The sequence below is a fragment of the Megalops cyprinoides genome, chromosome 18, assembly GCF_013368585.1.
Source record: "Megalops cyprinoides isolate fMegCyp1 chromosome 18, fMegCyp1.pri, whole genome shotgun sequence".
Lineage (NCBI taxonomy): Eukaryota > Metazoa > Chordata > Actinopteri > Elopiformes > Megalopidae > Megalops > Megalops cyprinoides.
The window spans coordinates 24,848,110-24,863,700 of NC_050600.1; the positions used below are offsets into that span (position 1 = coordinate 24,848,110).

At 42.8% G+C, this 15,591-nt stretch overlaps 1 protein-coding gene across 1 annotated transcript in view; it reads left to right on the top strand.

The window, feature by feature from the left end:
* Positions 1-836: 836 nt before the first annotated feature.
* The window catches only part of LOC118792944 (NACHT, LRR and PYD domains-containing protein 12-like), a 90,245-nt gene continuing 75,490 nt past the window's right edge, over positions 837-15,591 (top strand). Inside the window, exons 1-14 of the mRNA XM_036550818.1 lie at positions 837-907; positions 2,280-2,330; positions 3,232-3,422; positions 5,162-5,272; positions 5,623-5,733; positions 6,575-6,685; positions 7,039-7,149; positions 7,657-7,732; positions 8,906-9,146; positions 9,402-11,175; positions 11,819-11,992; positions 12,097-12,270; positions 12,510-12,683; positions 12,960-13,133. Coding sequence (XP_036406711.1) covers positions 3,280-3,422; positions 5,162-5,272; positions 5,623-5,733; positions 6,575-6,685; positions 7,039-7,149; positions 7,657-7,732; positions 8,906-9,146; positions 9,402-11,175; positions 11,819-11,992; positions 12,097-12,270; positions 12,510-12,683; positions 12,960-13,133 — 3,374 coding nt within the window. The 5' untranslated portion in view covers positions 837-907; positions 2,280-2,330; positions 3,232-3,279. The remainder of the gene's footprint in view (positions 908-2,279; positions 2,331-3,231; positions 3,423-5,161; positions 5,273-5,622; positions 5,734-6,574; positions 6,686-7,038; positions 7,150-7,656; positions 7,733-8,905; positions 9,147-9,401; positions 11,176-11,818; positions 11,993-12,096; positions 12,271-12,509; positions 12,684-12,959; positions 13,134-15,591) is intronic.

Below are 15,591 nucleotides of genomic sequence, written 5' to 3' on the forward strand. Positions count from 1 at the left end.
AAAAACCGGGAAGGCAGTCCAAGGCAGAGAAAAACAGAAGCAGGGATCAAACACAGAAACCAAGGCAAAATGGCAGGCAGAGACAAAGCCAAGGTCAGCACAGGAATTTCCAAAACAGAACATACAGGCAGAACCGAGACAGGCCAAAAAAAAAAAAAAAAAAAAAAAAAAAAAAAACTGCAACAAACTGGCAACAAGGCAGAGACAAGCAGGGTATAAATAGGGCTGGGCTGATAAGGACATAGGATGCAGGTGAGCAGGCAGGCAGGTGGGGGCGATCAGGTGATCAGGTGGGCGGGGACAGGGCAGAGGGCAGGACAGGGCCGGAACACATGGGAACAGTAAACAAAAGCACACGGAAGACACTGACAGACAGGGAAAACACAAAAACAACAGCTAGGGGGCCGGAGTACTGACAATTACTGTTAATGTTTAAGGTTATGTATATTTTTTTATTATTATATCCACGAATATAAGACATTTAGAGGTAGTGTATGACAAGATATCAGGACAGTAGGAGATGAGCTGTCCTCATGTCAGGATGGCTCTTACAGTCTACAGCTCTTTATTAGCTGCAATAAATTTTAATGTCATTGTTTCAGAGAAAGTCACCATGGACTTGGACCCATGGACCCGTTTGTTCAGATATCATTTTTGCATCATTCGTTCATTCTTTCCTTTTTTCCTCATTTCAGATTAAAGACATTCACGCACTGCCTTCGTCGACTATACATATTATTTTGTGGTAAGAAATCCCCAATTGTGGACACGCCCAGTAACCGCTAGTGGTAAAGTAAAAAAAAAAAACTGCGTCAACTCCGTATATGAAACTGAAACTAACATTTAACGCCATTAGATGAGCGAGTTGGAGAGAAGAGAAAAACGGAATTACCCAGAAGTGTGGTGGGTGAGGAACTGCATCCAATTTTATAATCTTGTATTAAGACACTATTTCACCACGAAGGTAATTGCCAGCAGAAACGCATACAAAACGATGATTTTAACTTTAAACGCTAACATTTACGTTTACATTTTATTATTTTATTTAGCAGACGCTTTTATCCAAAGCGACGTACAAAAGTGCATACAGTAGCCTAAGTATAGCACTTGTTGCACAAATTCCTGTGGCCGATTTAAATGGCGTTTTACAAATTTTGACATCCATTTGTCTTACATAACAAGTAGGCCTAAGACCTGGAGCTGTTATAGTTTTTATGCATTTCTATATGTATCCACCTGGTAGGTGCGCTTTATACAGTTTTTAGACCAGAATAGTTCAAGGAAGTAACGTAAGGTGTAGTATTCAATTAATTACTTTTACTTGCTAATTAAATGTTTCTTCAGTAGAATGTGCAATAGTGTATTTATACAATTTACCGCTAGCCCAAAATAGTACTTACTGCTGCTTCTTCGAATGTGACTTGTAGCGTCTTGTATGTATAACTTGTCATGCCGTTTTCCTAGATGCGTGTGTACCCACACATTTTAAGTCATAGGCCTACTGGATAAGCGAATCGGCTAAATCAGCGGTTCCCAACCACCGGGTCGCGGACCGGTACCGGGCCACGGCACATTCGCTACCGGGCCGCACGGAAAGGATAAATATATATATTTTTTAATCGGTAAAATAAAGTAATATTAAAATAATAATTATATACAATTGTGGGCTATTCGTGCAGTAATTACACTGAACTTGGTGCAGTCTGTTGGTCCTATCTCTCACACCCACAAGTTTACAGATTTTGAACTCGTGTAAGGTGCGCGCCGCGAGTTCATCACTTACTATACGGTCTGCTTGAGCTGTGTTGCCAACTTTGTACTAGCTAGCTAGCTGAGATGATAGAAGTCGTTAAAATCAAGGCTGAATATCCTGAGAAAAGCACAAAAGCACTGAAAACGTTGCTTCCCTTTCCACTATCCCATCTCTGCGAAGCGGGGGTTTTCCTTAATGACAGCAACAAAAACGAAATTTACGGAGTAGACTGGACATAAGGAACACACTTCGGGTTGCAGTGTTTTTAATATATGGTCATTGAGAGAAATATGCACTTAACGTTTTTAATAATATCATCACGTTAGACCTACTTAAACTAAAATGTTATGAAAAAGCGGCAATCGATATTCCGGTCGTGTCGTGATACTCTCCAACACCCCCCCCCCCCCCCCCCCCCCCCGCTGGAGGACCGCTGGGCTAAATGACAACATAATGTAAGCCCAGAGGCGACTATATTAGTCAGGAAGTGTGTGCTAACAGAGTGGGTTTTTCTTTTTCTGTACAGAATCGTTGTCCACTTAAGAGCAGATGCTTCCTCAGAAGTTGACTGAAAGAGGTCACTATGTTTTTTTTTTTATTGAAACGTTGAAATATGAAGCAGAAAAGGTTCGCACTCTGAGTGACTGAAAGACAATGTCTACAGACGTTTCAGCCCTCTGGCTTTTCTTGCGAAGCCAGTGGAAAGCCAGAGGGCTGAAACGTCTGCTCTGTTATCTATATTTATTAATAAAAGTAGCTCCTTTTCTCTAAGACTTTGTTTTTCAGTCACTCAGAGTGCGAACCTTTTCTACTTCATTTTTCTACAACTGGTTTTTACGCACCTGTCCTAAAGTCTACATCTGAGCGCAACAATATTCTCCTCTTTTTTAATCAACGTTAAAATAAAAGTTTTTGTGTAGGTGAAATTTTCCTGGATGTTATTATGTGAGTGACTGAGGGTACATGTTGACTCCCTGCGTTACGATGTGTAGATTTGTAACGCACTTAGTAAGTCAACAGATTCTTACACACGAGTGTAGGTCACTCCATTTATGATGTGTGAGTATGTGTGTGTGTGTGTAATTGAGTGTGTTTGTATCAGTATGTTTGTCTATTGTCTATCTTGTGTGTATGTGTAAGTCTATCTGTGGTGTGTGTGGCAGCTTCAGATTTGGCAGGCAAGTAGAGCCTTTAGCCGAGCCTTATTGTACTGATCAAGGGTGGTCTTATGGCAATTAGTTTTAATTCCATAATCTGATTTAAAATCTCTTTTATATTTCAGAAGTCTGAACCTTGCTCAGTGCACTACAGCACTACTGCACTAATTAAAATATCTAGTCATAGCAGTAAAGCCTGTAAAATTTAAGTGAATGAAACTGAACTGATTTGACCTGCACCAAAATGTATTGTGTGTGGAAGCTGAATTGATCTGTCGGTGATATTTGTGATTTGTCATTCTGTGTTATGCTTGATTAAAGGTCTGCTGATCTGGGTCAGAAGCCCATACTGGACTGTGCTGGTCTGAAATGGACCAGACTCCTGAGATAAGGGGTGCTGTTCCTGAAATGAGGGCCTCTCGAAAGCGCAAGAAGGGGGCCACAGACTCTGAAGTGAGTCTCTCTGGAGAGCTTGAGACTGATATTGGAGCCCTCAGCCCTGCTAACAAGAGGTACTGATATATATTAGTTTATTATAGTGCTAGCTCACTGGGAAATTAGCAAGGTAGCAAGCTCACTTTATCTTGAGCCTTAATACCTCATAGATAAAAAGCTGATACAGTTCAAAAATAGATTTGGTACTTGCCAGTATTCTGAATGGTATTTCCACTAACTTCAGTAAACATCCATTTGTTAACACATTTGGAAATGTTTAAGATAGTGAAGCTCTTGCCAAAAATATTTACTTTCTATTAATATACCGTTTTCACATGTTTTCTGTTTATATAATAATCTATATTAATATGTTCTGAAATAGGGTATATTTACCTTTCGGTATATGTCCAGGTATTGCTTTTGTATGAAACAGCTATGTTTTTAATAAAATGAAAATTATCTAAATCTTTGTTTTTAAAATATATTTTGATCAATATGGAAAACTGTAACGTTCATTTAACTACATTTTTGTTCTCTTAATGTGTGTTCAAGCGGGGAAGTTGATATTCCATTCAAGTCGGCATTGGGTGCAGGGGTACTTTATTTTTGGGGGTCCAAATGTTAATGCAGGAAAAAAAAATAATTATTCTGATTTTCTTTGGTATATGACTGATACACTTGAGTATAACCGTTTAACTACCACCACTGCTACTAGCAGAACTGTACAGCTCTATCCATACCTCTACTGTTTTATGCCAACTGTCAGCAGGGGAAAGCCAATGGAGTAAGATAAAGTAAACAGCCAGTTCATGAGGGATCTGTGATGTGTCTGGTGTAGCAAAGAGTTGTTGCTGAAATTGTGAAGTCCCCCAGTAATCTAGCCATAATGGTTATCTATATATTGTATATAATTTATTGTAGATTTCCGTTATTACTCCTTCAAGTCCTGTACATGTTTTTGTTTCCAATATAAAACATAAAAGCTAGTTCCGATTATGCTAACATTTTGACTAAATTTTGCTCTAATTCCAGGCGTTTATTAACAGAATCGTCAAACAAGCAGGCAGTCCAAAACAGGCAGGGTCAAAATACCAGGCAGGCAGTCCAAGGGCAAAACAAGGATCTAAACAGCAACAGGCAGGGTCAAACCATGAAGGCAGGCAGATCAGGCAATCAGGACAGAAGGGCAGACAAAAACAATGTCGAGGAACAGGCGAGGCGCAAAAAAAAAAAACCCCAAAAAATCCAAACGGGGAACCACAGGCGGTAACGAGACAGGCAGAAACACTGAAATGATCTGGCAAACAAGACAGAGACAAGCAGGGTAGATATAGGGCTAGGCTGATGAGGTGATGGGAAGCAGGTGTGCAGGCAGGCAGGTGGAGACAATCAGGTGGGCGGAGACAGGGCGGAGAGCGGGGCAGGGCTAGAACACAAGGAAAACAAAAGCACAACAGCTAGGGGGCGGGAGCCCTGACATTTCGTCCCAAACTTAGCTGTGACAAGAGTCTCAGCTCAGTGGAGTTGAGTTTCCTATTTTACTTTCACCCTGCTGATATTTCTGCCGTAGTGCTCATCGCCATTCCTTCTGGACCACATGTGAGAAGATTGTGCAGCTTTTCATATGTTGTGAATTAAAGTTAGAGTAAGAGGATGAGGGTAATTGGAAGGGTCTGTCCTCATATGCTGTGGGCTATGGCAGCAGTAAGAGGATGTGGTTAGCTGGAGGCTTGGTCTCTGTGATGTGAGTTAGATCTGCGGTACGTGGAGGAGGCTAATAAGTGGACGCTCTGTGTCCATGTTTGTTTTTCCACAGTATCCACCTGGAGAGAGCAGGGTCACCTGCACCCAGCTGTCTGTCAATGAAGAGTGACGACTCAATGCATCATCCAGTCAATATGAGCGGAGAGCACACAGGTGATCCAAGGTAATCTAAGAAATTATCATATTTTATACGGTCAAACTGTGTAGGCTCAGTGGTCTTGTGGGTAGTCTTCATCTTTACAAGGGTAAGATGTTAGACTGTGGTCCTGACATAGACAAAAGCCAAAACGTGCTATGGCCTACCACACTGATAATTACTCAACAGTAGAGTTTAAACTGGGTTCATGACTTTGTAATAGATTTAATTGTATAAGGAATAAATTAACAAGGGGATCCAGCAGACATAGAAGAATGAGGTCAGCTGGAAGCTCTGTCTCCTTGTGCTGTGAGATAGAGCTGCAGTTAAGAGGATGGGGTTGACAGGATGCTCTGTGTCCATGCGTTTTTCCACAGTATCCACCTGGAGAGAGCAGGGTCACCTGCACCCAGCTGTCTGTCAATGAAGAGTGACGACTCAATGCATCATCCAGTCAATGTCAAAGGAGGTCACAGAGTTCATCCACGGTAATCTAATCTTTGGATTCTACACAGTTAGTCCATGCTGTAGGCCTTGCAGGTTGAGTGCTTGCAATAGTATGGAATTAGCAGAGGAATTAGCTGTCACGACTCAGGCAAGGACTCAGTCGCAGACCGCAGGAGCTTCGGGTTCCAGACGGGATTTATTCAAAACGCTAGGCAAGATCGCAAACAGTGACAGGCAGGTTCGAAACCAGAAAGGCAGTCCGTGGGCAGATCCAGGATCAGGGAACAGGGAGGATCGAGCACCAGGCAGGCAGAATATCGGGCGATCAGGGCAGAGCATCAGGCAGGAATCGGGTCGAAGAACACTGCACACTGACAAACACCGGCGGGGATGAAACAGGCGAAAATGCACACTGCTACAAACTAGCAACAGGACAGGGACACGCAGGGAACATATAGGGCAGGGCTGATGAAGGAATGGGAAGCAGGTGTGCAGGCAGGCAGGCGGGCAGAGACTGGGCGGGGAGCGGGGCAGGGCTAGAACACAAGGAAAACAAAAGCACATGGACAGGGAAAAACAAAACACCACAGCTAAGGGGGCGGAGCACTAACATTAGCAGTAGATTATAAAATACATATTTTTGATGGTGAGGACAAGTTATTCAACCATTGTCACTGGTCAGTGTTAAAGGATCAGTAGCCTTGTGGGTGGAGTGGGTGGAGTGCCAACTCATCGCCATTCCTTCTGGGCCACATGTGAGAGTTGGAAGATTGTGCAGCTTTTCATATGTTTGAGGCTTGGTCTCTGTGATGTGAGTTAGATCTGCGGTACGTGGAGGAGGCTAATAAGTGGACGCTCTGTGTCCATGTTTGTTTTTCACAGGATCCAGCTGGAGAGAGCAGGGTCACCTGCACCCAGCTGTCTGTCAATGAAGAGTGACGACTCAATGCATCATCCAGTCAATATGAGCGGAGAGCACACAGGTGATCCAAGGTAATCTAAGAAATTATCATATTTTGTACGGTCAAACTGTGTAGGTTCAGTGGTCTTGTGGGTAGTCTTCATCTTTACAAGGGTAAGATGTTAGACTGTGGTCCTGACATAGTCAGACAAAAGCCAAAACGTGCTATAGCCTACCGCACTGATAGTTACTCAACAGTAGAGTTTAACCTGGGTTCATGAGTTTGTAATAGATTTAATCGTATAAGGAATAAATTAACAAGGGGATCCAGCAGACATAGAAGAATGAGGTCAGCTGGAAGCTCTGTCTCCTTGTGCTGTGAGATAGAGCTGCAGTTAAGAGGATGGGGTTGACAGGATGCTCTGTGTCCATGTGTTTTTCACAGTATCCACCTGGAGAGAGCAGGGTCACCTGCACCCAGCTGTCTGTCAATGAAGAGTGACGACTCAATGCATCATCCAGTCAATATGAGTGGAGAGCACACAGGTGATCCAAGGTAATCTAAGAAATTATCATATTTTGTACGGTCAAACTGTGTAGGCTCAGTGGTCTTGTGGGTAGTCTTCATCTTTACAAGGGTAAGATGTTAGACTGTGGTCCTGACATAGTCAGACAAAAGCCAAAACGTGCTATAGCCTACCACACTGATAGTTACTCAACAGTAGAGTTTAACCTGGGTTCATGACTTTGTAATAGATTATAGACATATTTTTGATGGTGAGGACAAGTTATTCAACCATTGTCACTGGTCAGTGTTAAAGGATCAGTAGCCTTGTCGGTGGAGTGGGTGGAGTGCCAACACTTACATGGCCAAGACATTTGTGTCTCAGCATTGTCATACTGAAGACTAAAAATTGTGCCAATTGCAAATAGTTACCTCTCAAAATTACTTTGTTTAAACAGGATTAATTATTTCATAACCAGGAAGTCTGTCTCCATATCCTGTGAGTTGGGCTGTGGTAAGAGGATAACTGGAAGCTCTGTGTCCATGTTGTCTGCACAGGATCCAGAAGTCAGCAGAGACGGGCTGTCTGTTAGAGAAGAGAGACCAGTCCATGGATTTAATTCTCATAAACAAGGTATTATACCTGTTCATATATTCTATGTTAATTAAGTTGGCTTGGAAAAGGCAGCTTATTGTTCTTACTATTTCTTCTGTTTATTCCACCCAATTTCTCTATACGTAACTCCTGCTATAGCTTTTAAGTTACCCTGACAAAACTTGGCAAATACGTTTAGCTGCTGTGTGTTGGCATTGCTTGTGCATTTTTGGTCAATACATAACTTTTTTTGTAGATATTTACTCTTTTATATAGAAAATTTTCCTATTGACTAACATGGGTGGAAAGTTCAGAATCTGCCCATTCTGTCGTATGCAGCTGATGCGACGGTCAGACTGCTACAGTTGCCACAGACCATCTCTTGCACAAAGGTTTCCTACTAAAGCAGCCAGAGATACAGACACAGGCCTGATACCGTCTCAGTCTGTCCACAGATCTTTTTTTAAAAGTAGAACTGGACTAGCAAGCAAGATACCTGGCTGAAAACATAATTTGCTAGCTTGGTAGCAAACTGCCTGATTTAGTGAGATACATAGCTACAATTAATTCTCTAGCTAGCTAGTGCATCAGTGATCAGAGGTGTAAACTAGCTTTAAGCAGCTAGTGATTCATCAACTAAGATAACAAATGAAAAAAGAATGGATTTGCTAGCTAACCATAATAGTAATCATGTAATCAGTTGTTTAACTTCTTAGCATGCTAGTTAGAAAGCTAACAAGCTGACTGGCTCAATGAATTTGTGGATGTAACCACAAGAAGTGCATGCTTATTTGTGTGAGATGGTCAGATTGACAATCTCATTCAAGATAGCTGACCAAAGTTTACAACCCTGATAACCGCTAGCTACCATGCTTTTATACACCAACATAAACGTGTTTCCTCAAATTTTCCTCTTAAGTCATTGTTATTTGTTTTTGTTTAATCTTGTTTGGACGATGATCTTACTCTGGATATCCTCCAGTTCTGATCATTCTGCTATTCATACAAGAAAATTAAACTCTTGCATTCCACTTTGTACAAGCTGAATTTTTTTTTATCGTAGGGACTGCAGTTCAACAGCAGGGACAATAACTCATCTTTAGAGAGAATTACAGCTCATTCCCTCACCCTGACCCCCAGTGTGTGTTAAAAATGCAGAGAAAGTGCTGAACCTGTGCTGATACAGCTCACCTCTTCGTGTGTTTATTTCAGTCACTGCATCACACGCTGAAGAAGTTGGACAAGGATTCGTTGGAACAGTTTAAGAAATGTCTGAGTCAGGATTACCCAGAATGCTTAGAGAGCCAGCTGGAGGACCATGAGGTGCTGGATGTTGTTGAGAAGATGCTGGAGAGCTGTGGCACAGAGAGGTCTGTGAAGATCACGCTGCACATCCTGAGAAACATGAACCAGAAGGATCTTGCTTACTCACTGGAGAACGACCACCAGAGGAGTACGTTTTCTTGCAATGACTATTCTCTTTTATTAGAAAGTGCATATGACTTCAAAAAAATGCACACAAACGTTAAGAATTGCTTCTTAAAAGCATTCATTCTTTCCATTGTATATGAACTGTTTGCCAAGGATGTTGTTCTTTGCAGAAATGACATGATGTTAGAGTGCTTGTGTTTCTTCTTAACCTCAAAATCTTAAGGAAGTTTATAATCTTATGTACATCACCATTGTATCTCACATATCCTTTCCACAGATGAATCCGCAATAAAAGCCCAAAACACGCTGAAAGCTAATCTGAAGAAGAGGTTTGAATGTATATTTGAAGGATTAGCAAAGCAGGGCCATGCAACCCTCCTCAAAGAGATCTACACAGAGCTCTACATCACAGAGGGGGGAAATGGGGAAGTCAATTACGAACATGAAGTGAGACTGATTGAGACAATGTCCAAAAGACATGCCACGCAAGAGAGAAAGATCCACTGCGATGACATTTTTCAACTTTTACCTTGTCAAAGAAAGACGATCAGAACAGTGCTGACAAAGGGGATCGCTGGCATTGGAAAAACTGTCTCTGTGCAGAAATTCATTCTCAACTGGGCAGAGGGAGAAGCCAATCAGGACATTCATTTTATCTTCAATCTTCCTTTTCGAGATCTGAATTTGAAGAAAGAGAAAGATTTCAGTCTAATGCAACTTCTGCAGCATTACTTTCCAGAACTGAAAGAGATTAAATGTGTTGAACATGAAGAAGTCAAAGTTGTGTTCATCTTTGATGGTCTGGATGAGTGTCGACTTCCTCTAGACTTCCAGAACAATGAGATCCTGTGTGATGTAACAAAGCCAACATCAGTGGATGTGCTGCTGACGAACCTCATTAAGGGGAATCTGCTTCCCTCTGCCCTTCTCTGGATCACTGCCCGACCTGCAGCAGCCAGTCAGATCCCTCCTGATTGTATCCACCGGGTGACAGAGATACAAGGGTTTAGTGACCCGCAAAAAGAGGAGTACTTCAGGAAGAGGATCAAAGATCAGAATCTGGCCAGCAGAATTATCTCACACATAAAGTCATCCAGAAGTCTCTACATCATGTGTCATATACCGATCTTCTGTTGGATTTCTGCTACAGTTCTTCAGACTGTGATGAGTGAAACAGACAGTGGAGAAATCCCCAAAACTCTGACTGAAATGTACACCCACTTCCTGCTCATTCAAACTAATGTGAAGAATCAGAAGTATCATGGCACTAATATAATAAAGTCGGATGCAGAAATCATCCTGAAACTGGGGCAGTTGGCTTTTCAACAGCTGCAAAAGGGAAATCTGATATTCTATGAGGAGGACTTGAGGGATGCTTGCATTGATGTCCGTGAGGCATCAGTGTACTCTGGGATTTGCACAGAAATCTTTAGAGAGTTGCCTGGGTTGTTTCAGAAGAAAGCCTACTGCTTTGTGCATCTGACCATTCAGGAGTATCTGGCTGCCTTATTTGTGTTTCTTTCATGTGTAAATGAGAACAAAAATGTTCTCACACCACAGAAGTCTAAAATTCAACATCACAGACTCCAGCTGTCTGCGTTGCACAGGAGTGCAGTGGATCAGGCCTTACAGAGTAAGAATGGGCACCTGGACCTTTTCCTCCGATTTCTTCTTGGCCTCTCGCTTGACCCCAGTCAAACTCTCTTAGGAGGACTACTGACACAGTCAGGATGTATATCTCAGAGCACTGAGGAAACTGTGAACTATGTTAAATGGAAGATAAAGGAGGAATCCTCAGCAGAGAGGACCATCAGTCTGTTCCACTGTCTGAATGAACTACACGACAGCCGTCTGGTGAATGAAATCCAGGCTTCCCTGGAGTCGGGAACACTTTCAGAAAAAAAGCTGGAACCAGACCAATGTTCAGCACTGGCCTTTGTGCTACTGATGTCAGAGGAGGTTCTGGATGTGTTCGATCTGAAGATGTACACAACATCAGAGGCAAGTCAGGAGAGACTGGTACCAGTAGTCAGGTACTGCATGAAGGCGAAGTAAGTATTGCTGTGTTATCTGATCCATTTCAGTCTGGAGCAGCTCAAGGCTTAAAACAGGCTTAAAAGTGTGGTTTCTTAATGTGGAAGAAAGGGATATTCACTGGTGCACTTCAGCACTGACTTTTTTTAGGAAACATTATCTCACTGGGTAGAGCAGCTATTGGGGAATGAGGATTGCTGAAATACAACCAAAATTTACTGACTGAGTGATGTTCTCTAATAATCCAAAGCAAACGTACATACAATTTCTCAAGTTTAACCTATTGTGAAGCTGCTGAGTTCAGTATGACCCTGTTGATTAACTGCACAGCTGCAGTTGATCGTACCTTACTGTAAACTAAACCTATGGGCTGCCTGTGTATCTGTACTTTATCCCTCTGTGGTTTTACTTGTGGTGAATAAGTGCATGTACTATGTACAGACACAAGATATAACACAATTAATGCAGTAGCACATTTTTTCCATCAGGCAGTAGGAATTATGTGCATACAGTACAGCGTTTGAATTTCAGGTTTAAAGTTGAAGAGCTTAGCACATTTTCCTCCAAACAACCATAAAATATCCTGTCCAATCATAAAGTGTTTCACACTGAAAATATTCATAATGTTAAATGTTTTTATATTAAAAATCTTTTCTACAGACTGGACAGCTGTGATCTCACAGAGAGGTCATGTAAAATTGTGGCCTCATCTCTCAAGTCAGTTCCCTCACACCTGATAGAGCTGAACCTCAGCTTCAGTAACCTGGGAGATTCAGGAGTAGAGCTTCTCTTCCCTGGACTCAAGAGTCCAAAGTGTAAAGTACAGAGACTGAAGTAAGCACTGTTTTGGATTACTTTATTTTTGGTAAATGGTTATAAGTAACTGTGGCTGTATATAGAGGTGCAGTGAAATTGTACACAGCTCATTTTCTCTGCAGGCTGTCAGGCTGTCGGGTCACAGAGAAAGGCTGCGCTTCTCTGGCTTCTGCTCTGCGTTCAAACCCCTCCCACCTGAGAGAGCTGGATCTGAGCTACAATCACCCAGGAGAATCAGGAGTGAGAGCGCTCTCTGCAGTACTGGGGGACCCCAGCTGCAAACTGGAGACACTGCGGTGAGTACAGAGTGAGAGCACAGTGTGTGTAAATCTTACTTTACTCCTCCCTCTCCCAGCCTTGCTTCTTTGTCTGCATTAGACCCACCTTCTCTACTTATTCCTCTGTCATAGGCAACAACATTATGAAAAACCATAACAACTTTCAGATGAGTAACTGTACAGTATCATTAGAAAGAAGAATCTCATAATGTATATGTGTGTGTATTACATAATGAGCAGAGGTCTTTTCTCTACAGGTTGGGTTGCTGCAGTCTCTCAGGGGGCTGCTGTGATGATCTTGCCTCAGTTCTGCATTTACCCCTCTCAGAGCTGAAGGATCTGGAGCTCAGAGACAATGACCTGCAGGATTCAGGAGTGAAAGCGCTTTCTGCTGGGCTGGAGGACCCACACTGTAAACTGCAGAGATTAGGGTGAGGAACATTTTGTTGCTGATGTGGTTTCACACAGAGGAGGATGTGGGACAGTGACAGACATAATCAAATGATAAAGCGAAACCCATCATTCTCACATACCCCTTATTCATTCTGTTGCTGTGCTGTACCCAGATAATTTATCAGCAACTTCATTCACATGTATGTGTCTACTAACTATCCTGGATTATGGCTTCCTCCTCACCAGTAATTTTTAAGTGACTGTGGCTGTATATAGAGGAACAGTACTGTACATTCAGGTCATTTTTTCTGCAGGTTGTCAGGCTGTGGAGTCACAGAGAAAGGCTGTGCTTCTCTGGCTTCTGCTCTGCATTCAAACCCCTCCCACCTGAGAGAGCTGGATCTGAGCTACAATCACCCAGGAGACTCAGGAGTGAGAGCGCTCTCTGCAGTACTGGAGGACCCCAGCTGCAAACTGGAGACACTGCAGTAAGTACAGAGAACAGGAGAGGCGTGACAGTGTGGGAGACACTCCCATTGTCATAATGCCCTGCGTTTCCACATTGCTCCTCATAGACAGGCTGTGTGTCTCTCAAAAACTGCCTGCTCTTCTGTTCCTACAGTGTGGACCATGGTGGAGAGAGCAGAAACAAACCAGGACCAAGGAAATGTAAGTTCGTCTGTACATTCTCTAAACAAATGTCACTCAGACAGGCGTAACATGTGGAGAGAGTGACAGAAGAGGAAAGGTCTCCCTCAATTCCCTCTCCTCCTTCATTCCCTCATTTCCATCGTTCCTTTGTGTTGTTAGTGTTTCTGCTTGACAGCTACAACAACAAACTGCACACAAACTGTGCATTTCTCTATAAGCAGAATTGAAAACAGAGCATCAGTCACACACACACAGTTACATTAATATTATTTACAGTAATGAACCTCACTAATCTTACTCTGGTCTACAGATGCCTGCCAGCTCACACTGGACCCCAACACAGCAAACAGACGGTTGTCTCTGTCTAATGGGGACAGGGCAGCGGTGTGGGTGAAGGAGGAGGAGCCATATCCTGGTCATCCAGAGAGATTTGACACACTGCTCCAAGTGCTGTGCAGAGAGGGCCTGTGTGGGCGCTGCTACTGGGAGGCTGAGTGGAGTGGGAGAGGGGTTGGTATAGCAGTGACAAATAGGGGAATCAGCAGGAGAGGATGGGGTGATGATTCTGAGCTGGGCTGGAATCACAACTCCTGGAGTCTTTATAGCACTAATGGCGATTACTCTGTTTGTCACAAGAAGAGCAAAAACATTCCTCACCCCTATACCCTGTCACAAAGGGTGGGAGTGTATCTGGACTGGCCAGCCGGCACTCTGTCCTTCTACAGCATCTCCTCTGACACAGTGACCCTCCTGCACACATTCCACACCAGGTTCACTGAGCCCCTCTATCCTGGGTTTTATGTTTGGTCTGAGTCCTCAGTGTCCCTGTGCCAACTGGACTAGTGTCCTGTCTCCTGGAGGGACACCTGCTTCTCTCTCCTACTCACCCCCACAAAAAGACACACATTCCCTCAACTACACAAACAAACACACACACACACACACACACAAGTGCTGACCAATAAATCGCATTTTCATTGTCATCGCGATATGAACATGCGCGATAAACACATAGCAAAAAACTGCCTGAAATGCGATGAATAAGAATCATTTTATTTACACGCGCCATGCATTCAGACTCAGCACACGAACATTTGACCTATCACAGGGCCGCCCAGTTTCGCTCCCTTTGTTTTGGCCCGCCATGAGATAAACGCTCCAGCCACCACGTTCTTCCGGGTAAGATGACGCGTCCCTTGAAACTGATGTTCCACCAAAGGGTGGAAAGGGGCAGGGGCGTAGCGAGCGCTGGTTGTGATAAACTACAGGTCGGCCTTTTCTTGACAGGGTTGCCAGTCTGATTTCAAGTGACGTCACTTAAAAAGCTGAAATCGTGTTACACGCTGTCAAAACCGATTCCCGACAAGGTTTACTTTGGAAAAAGCACTAAAACACCACACTCTGCCAAGTGTTTACTTACATTAAACTGCTAACCGTGGAAACACACCTTTAGAAGAAAATATTTTAACGAGAGCAGGGGAAATTAAACTTTAATTTCTTATAATTCTTATTTAAATTAATGTTCTGTTTAATTGGTTGGGTATTCATGTGGAATTTATTCAATAAAAGCATGTTCGAAATAAATTATTTCATTTCTTTATTCAATGGGCATAGGCTAGTCAATGTTTGGGGTCCATGTTAACAGTGTACCTATTAAAACAGAAGGATATAGGAACTGTATAGCTAATATGCATACTTCAATATTTGTTTATTTGTTGTGAGTCATATCGTCATTGCAATATTGAACAATGTTATTGCACATCTCAGATTTTCCTTATATCGTGCAGGCCTAACACACGCACACACACACACAAATACGCACAGCTGGAAACACACATGAACTGTCGCATTTTTAAAAGCCTTTTACCCTCTTTCCCCCTGACTTTGGAAATGGCAAATCCTCTGTTGCAATGGCATGTGGCCGGCAGCTGTTTTTCATACTACAAGCCCCATAATGCACCACAGGGGAGTGAGTGTCGAATGGAGAACAGGCCTATGTCTCATTTATGGCTATTGACACAGCTCCGACTCAAAACAGCTTATGTTTGGGGCTACAGGACTCAGGATTCATTCAAAGCAAGTGCCTCTGCTGACTGAGCCACATGGAAGCCCTCGGGCAAAATACTGCTAGAGCTGCAGTATGTGTTTATCACAGTCTTGTGTCCATAGTTTTATAGGACAAGTGCCTCAATAAACCACAATGACTCAGATTCTGAAGTGAACTTGTTTACCATTGATGTTTATCTTGTAAAGTAGTACTGTATTTTTTTCATTCCTGCTTTTAACATGCGAGTC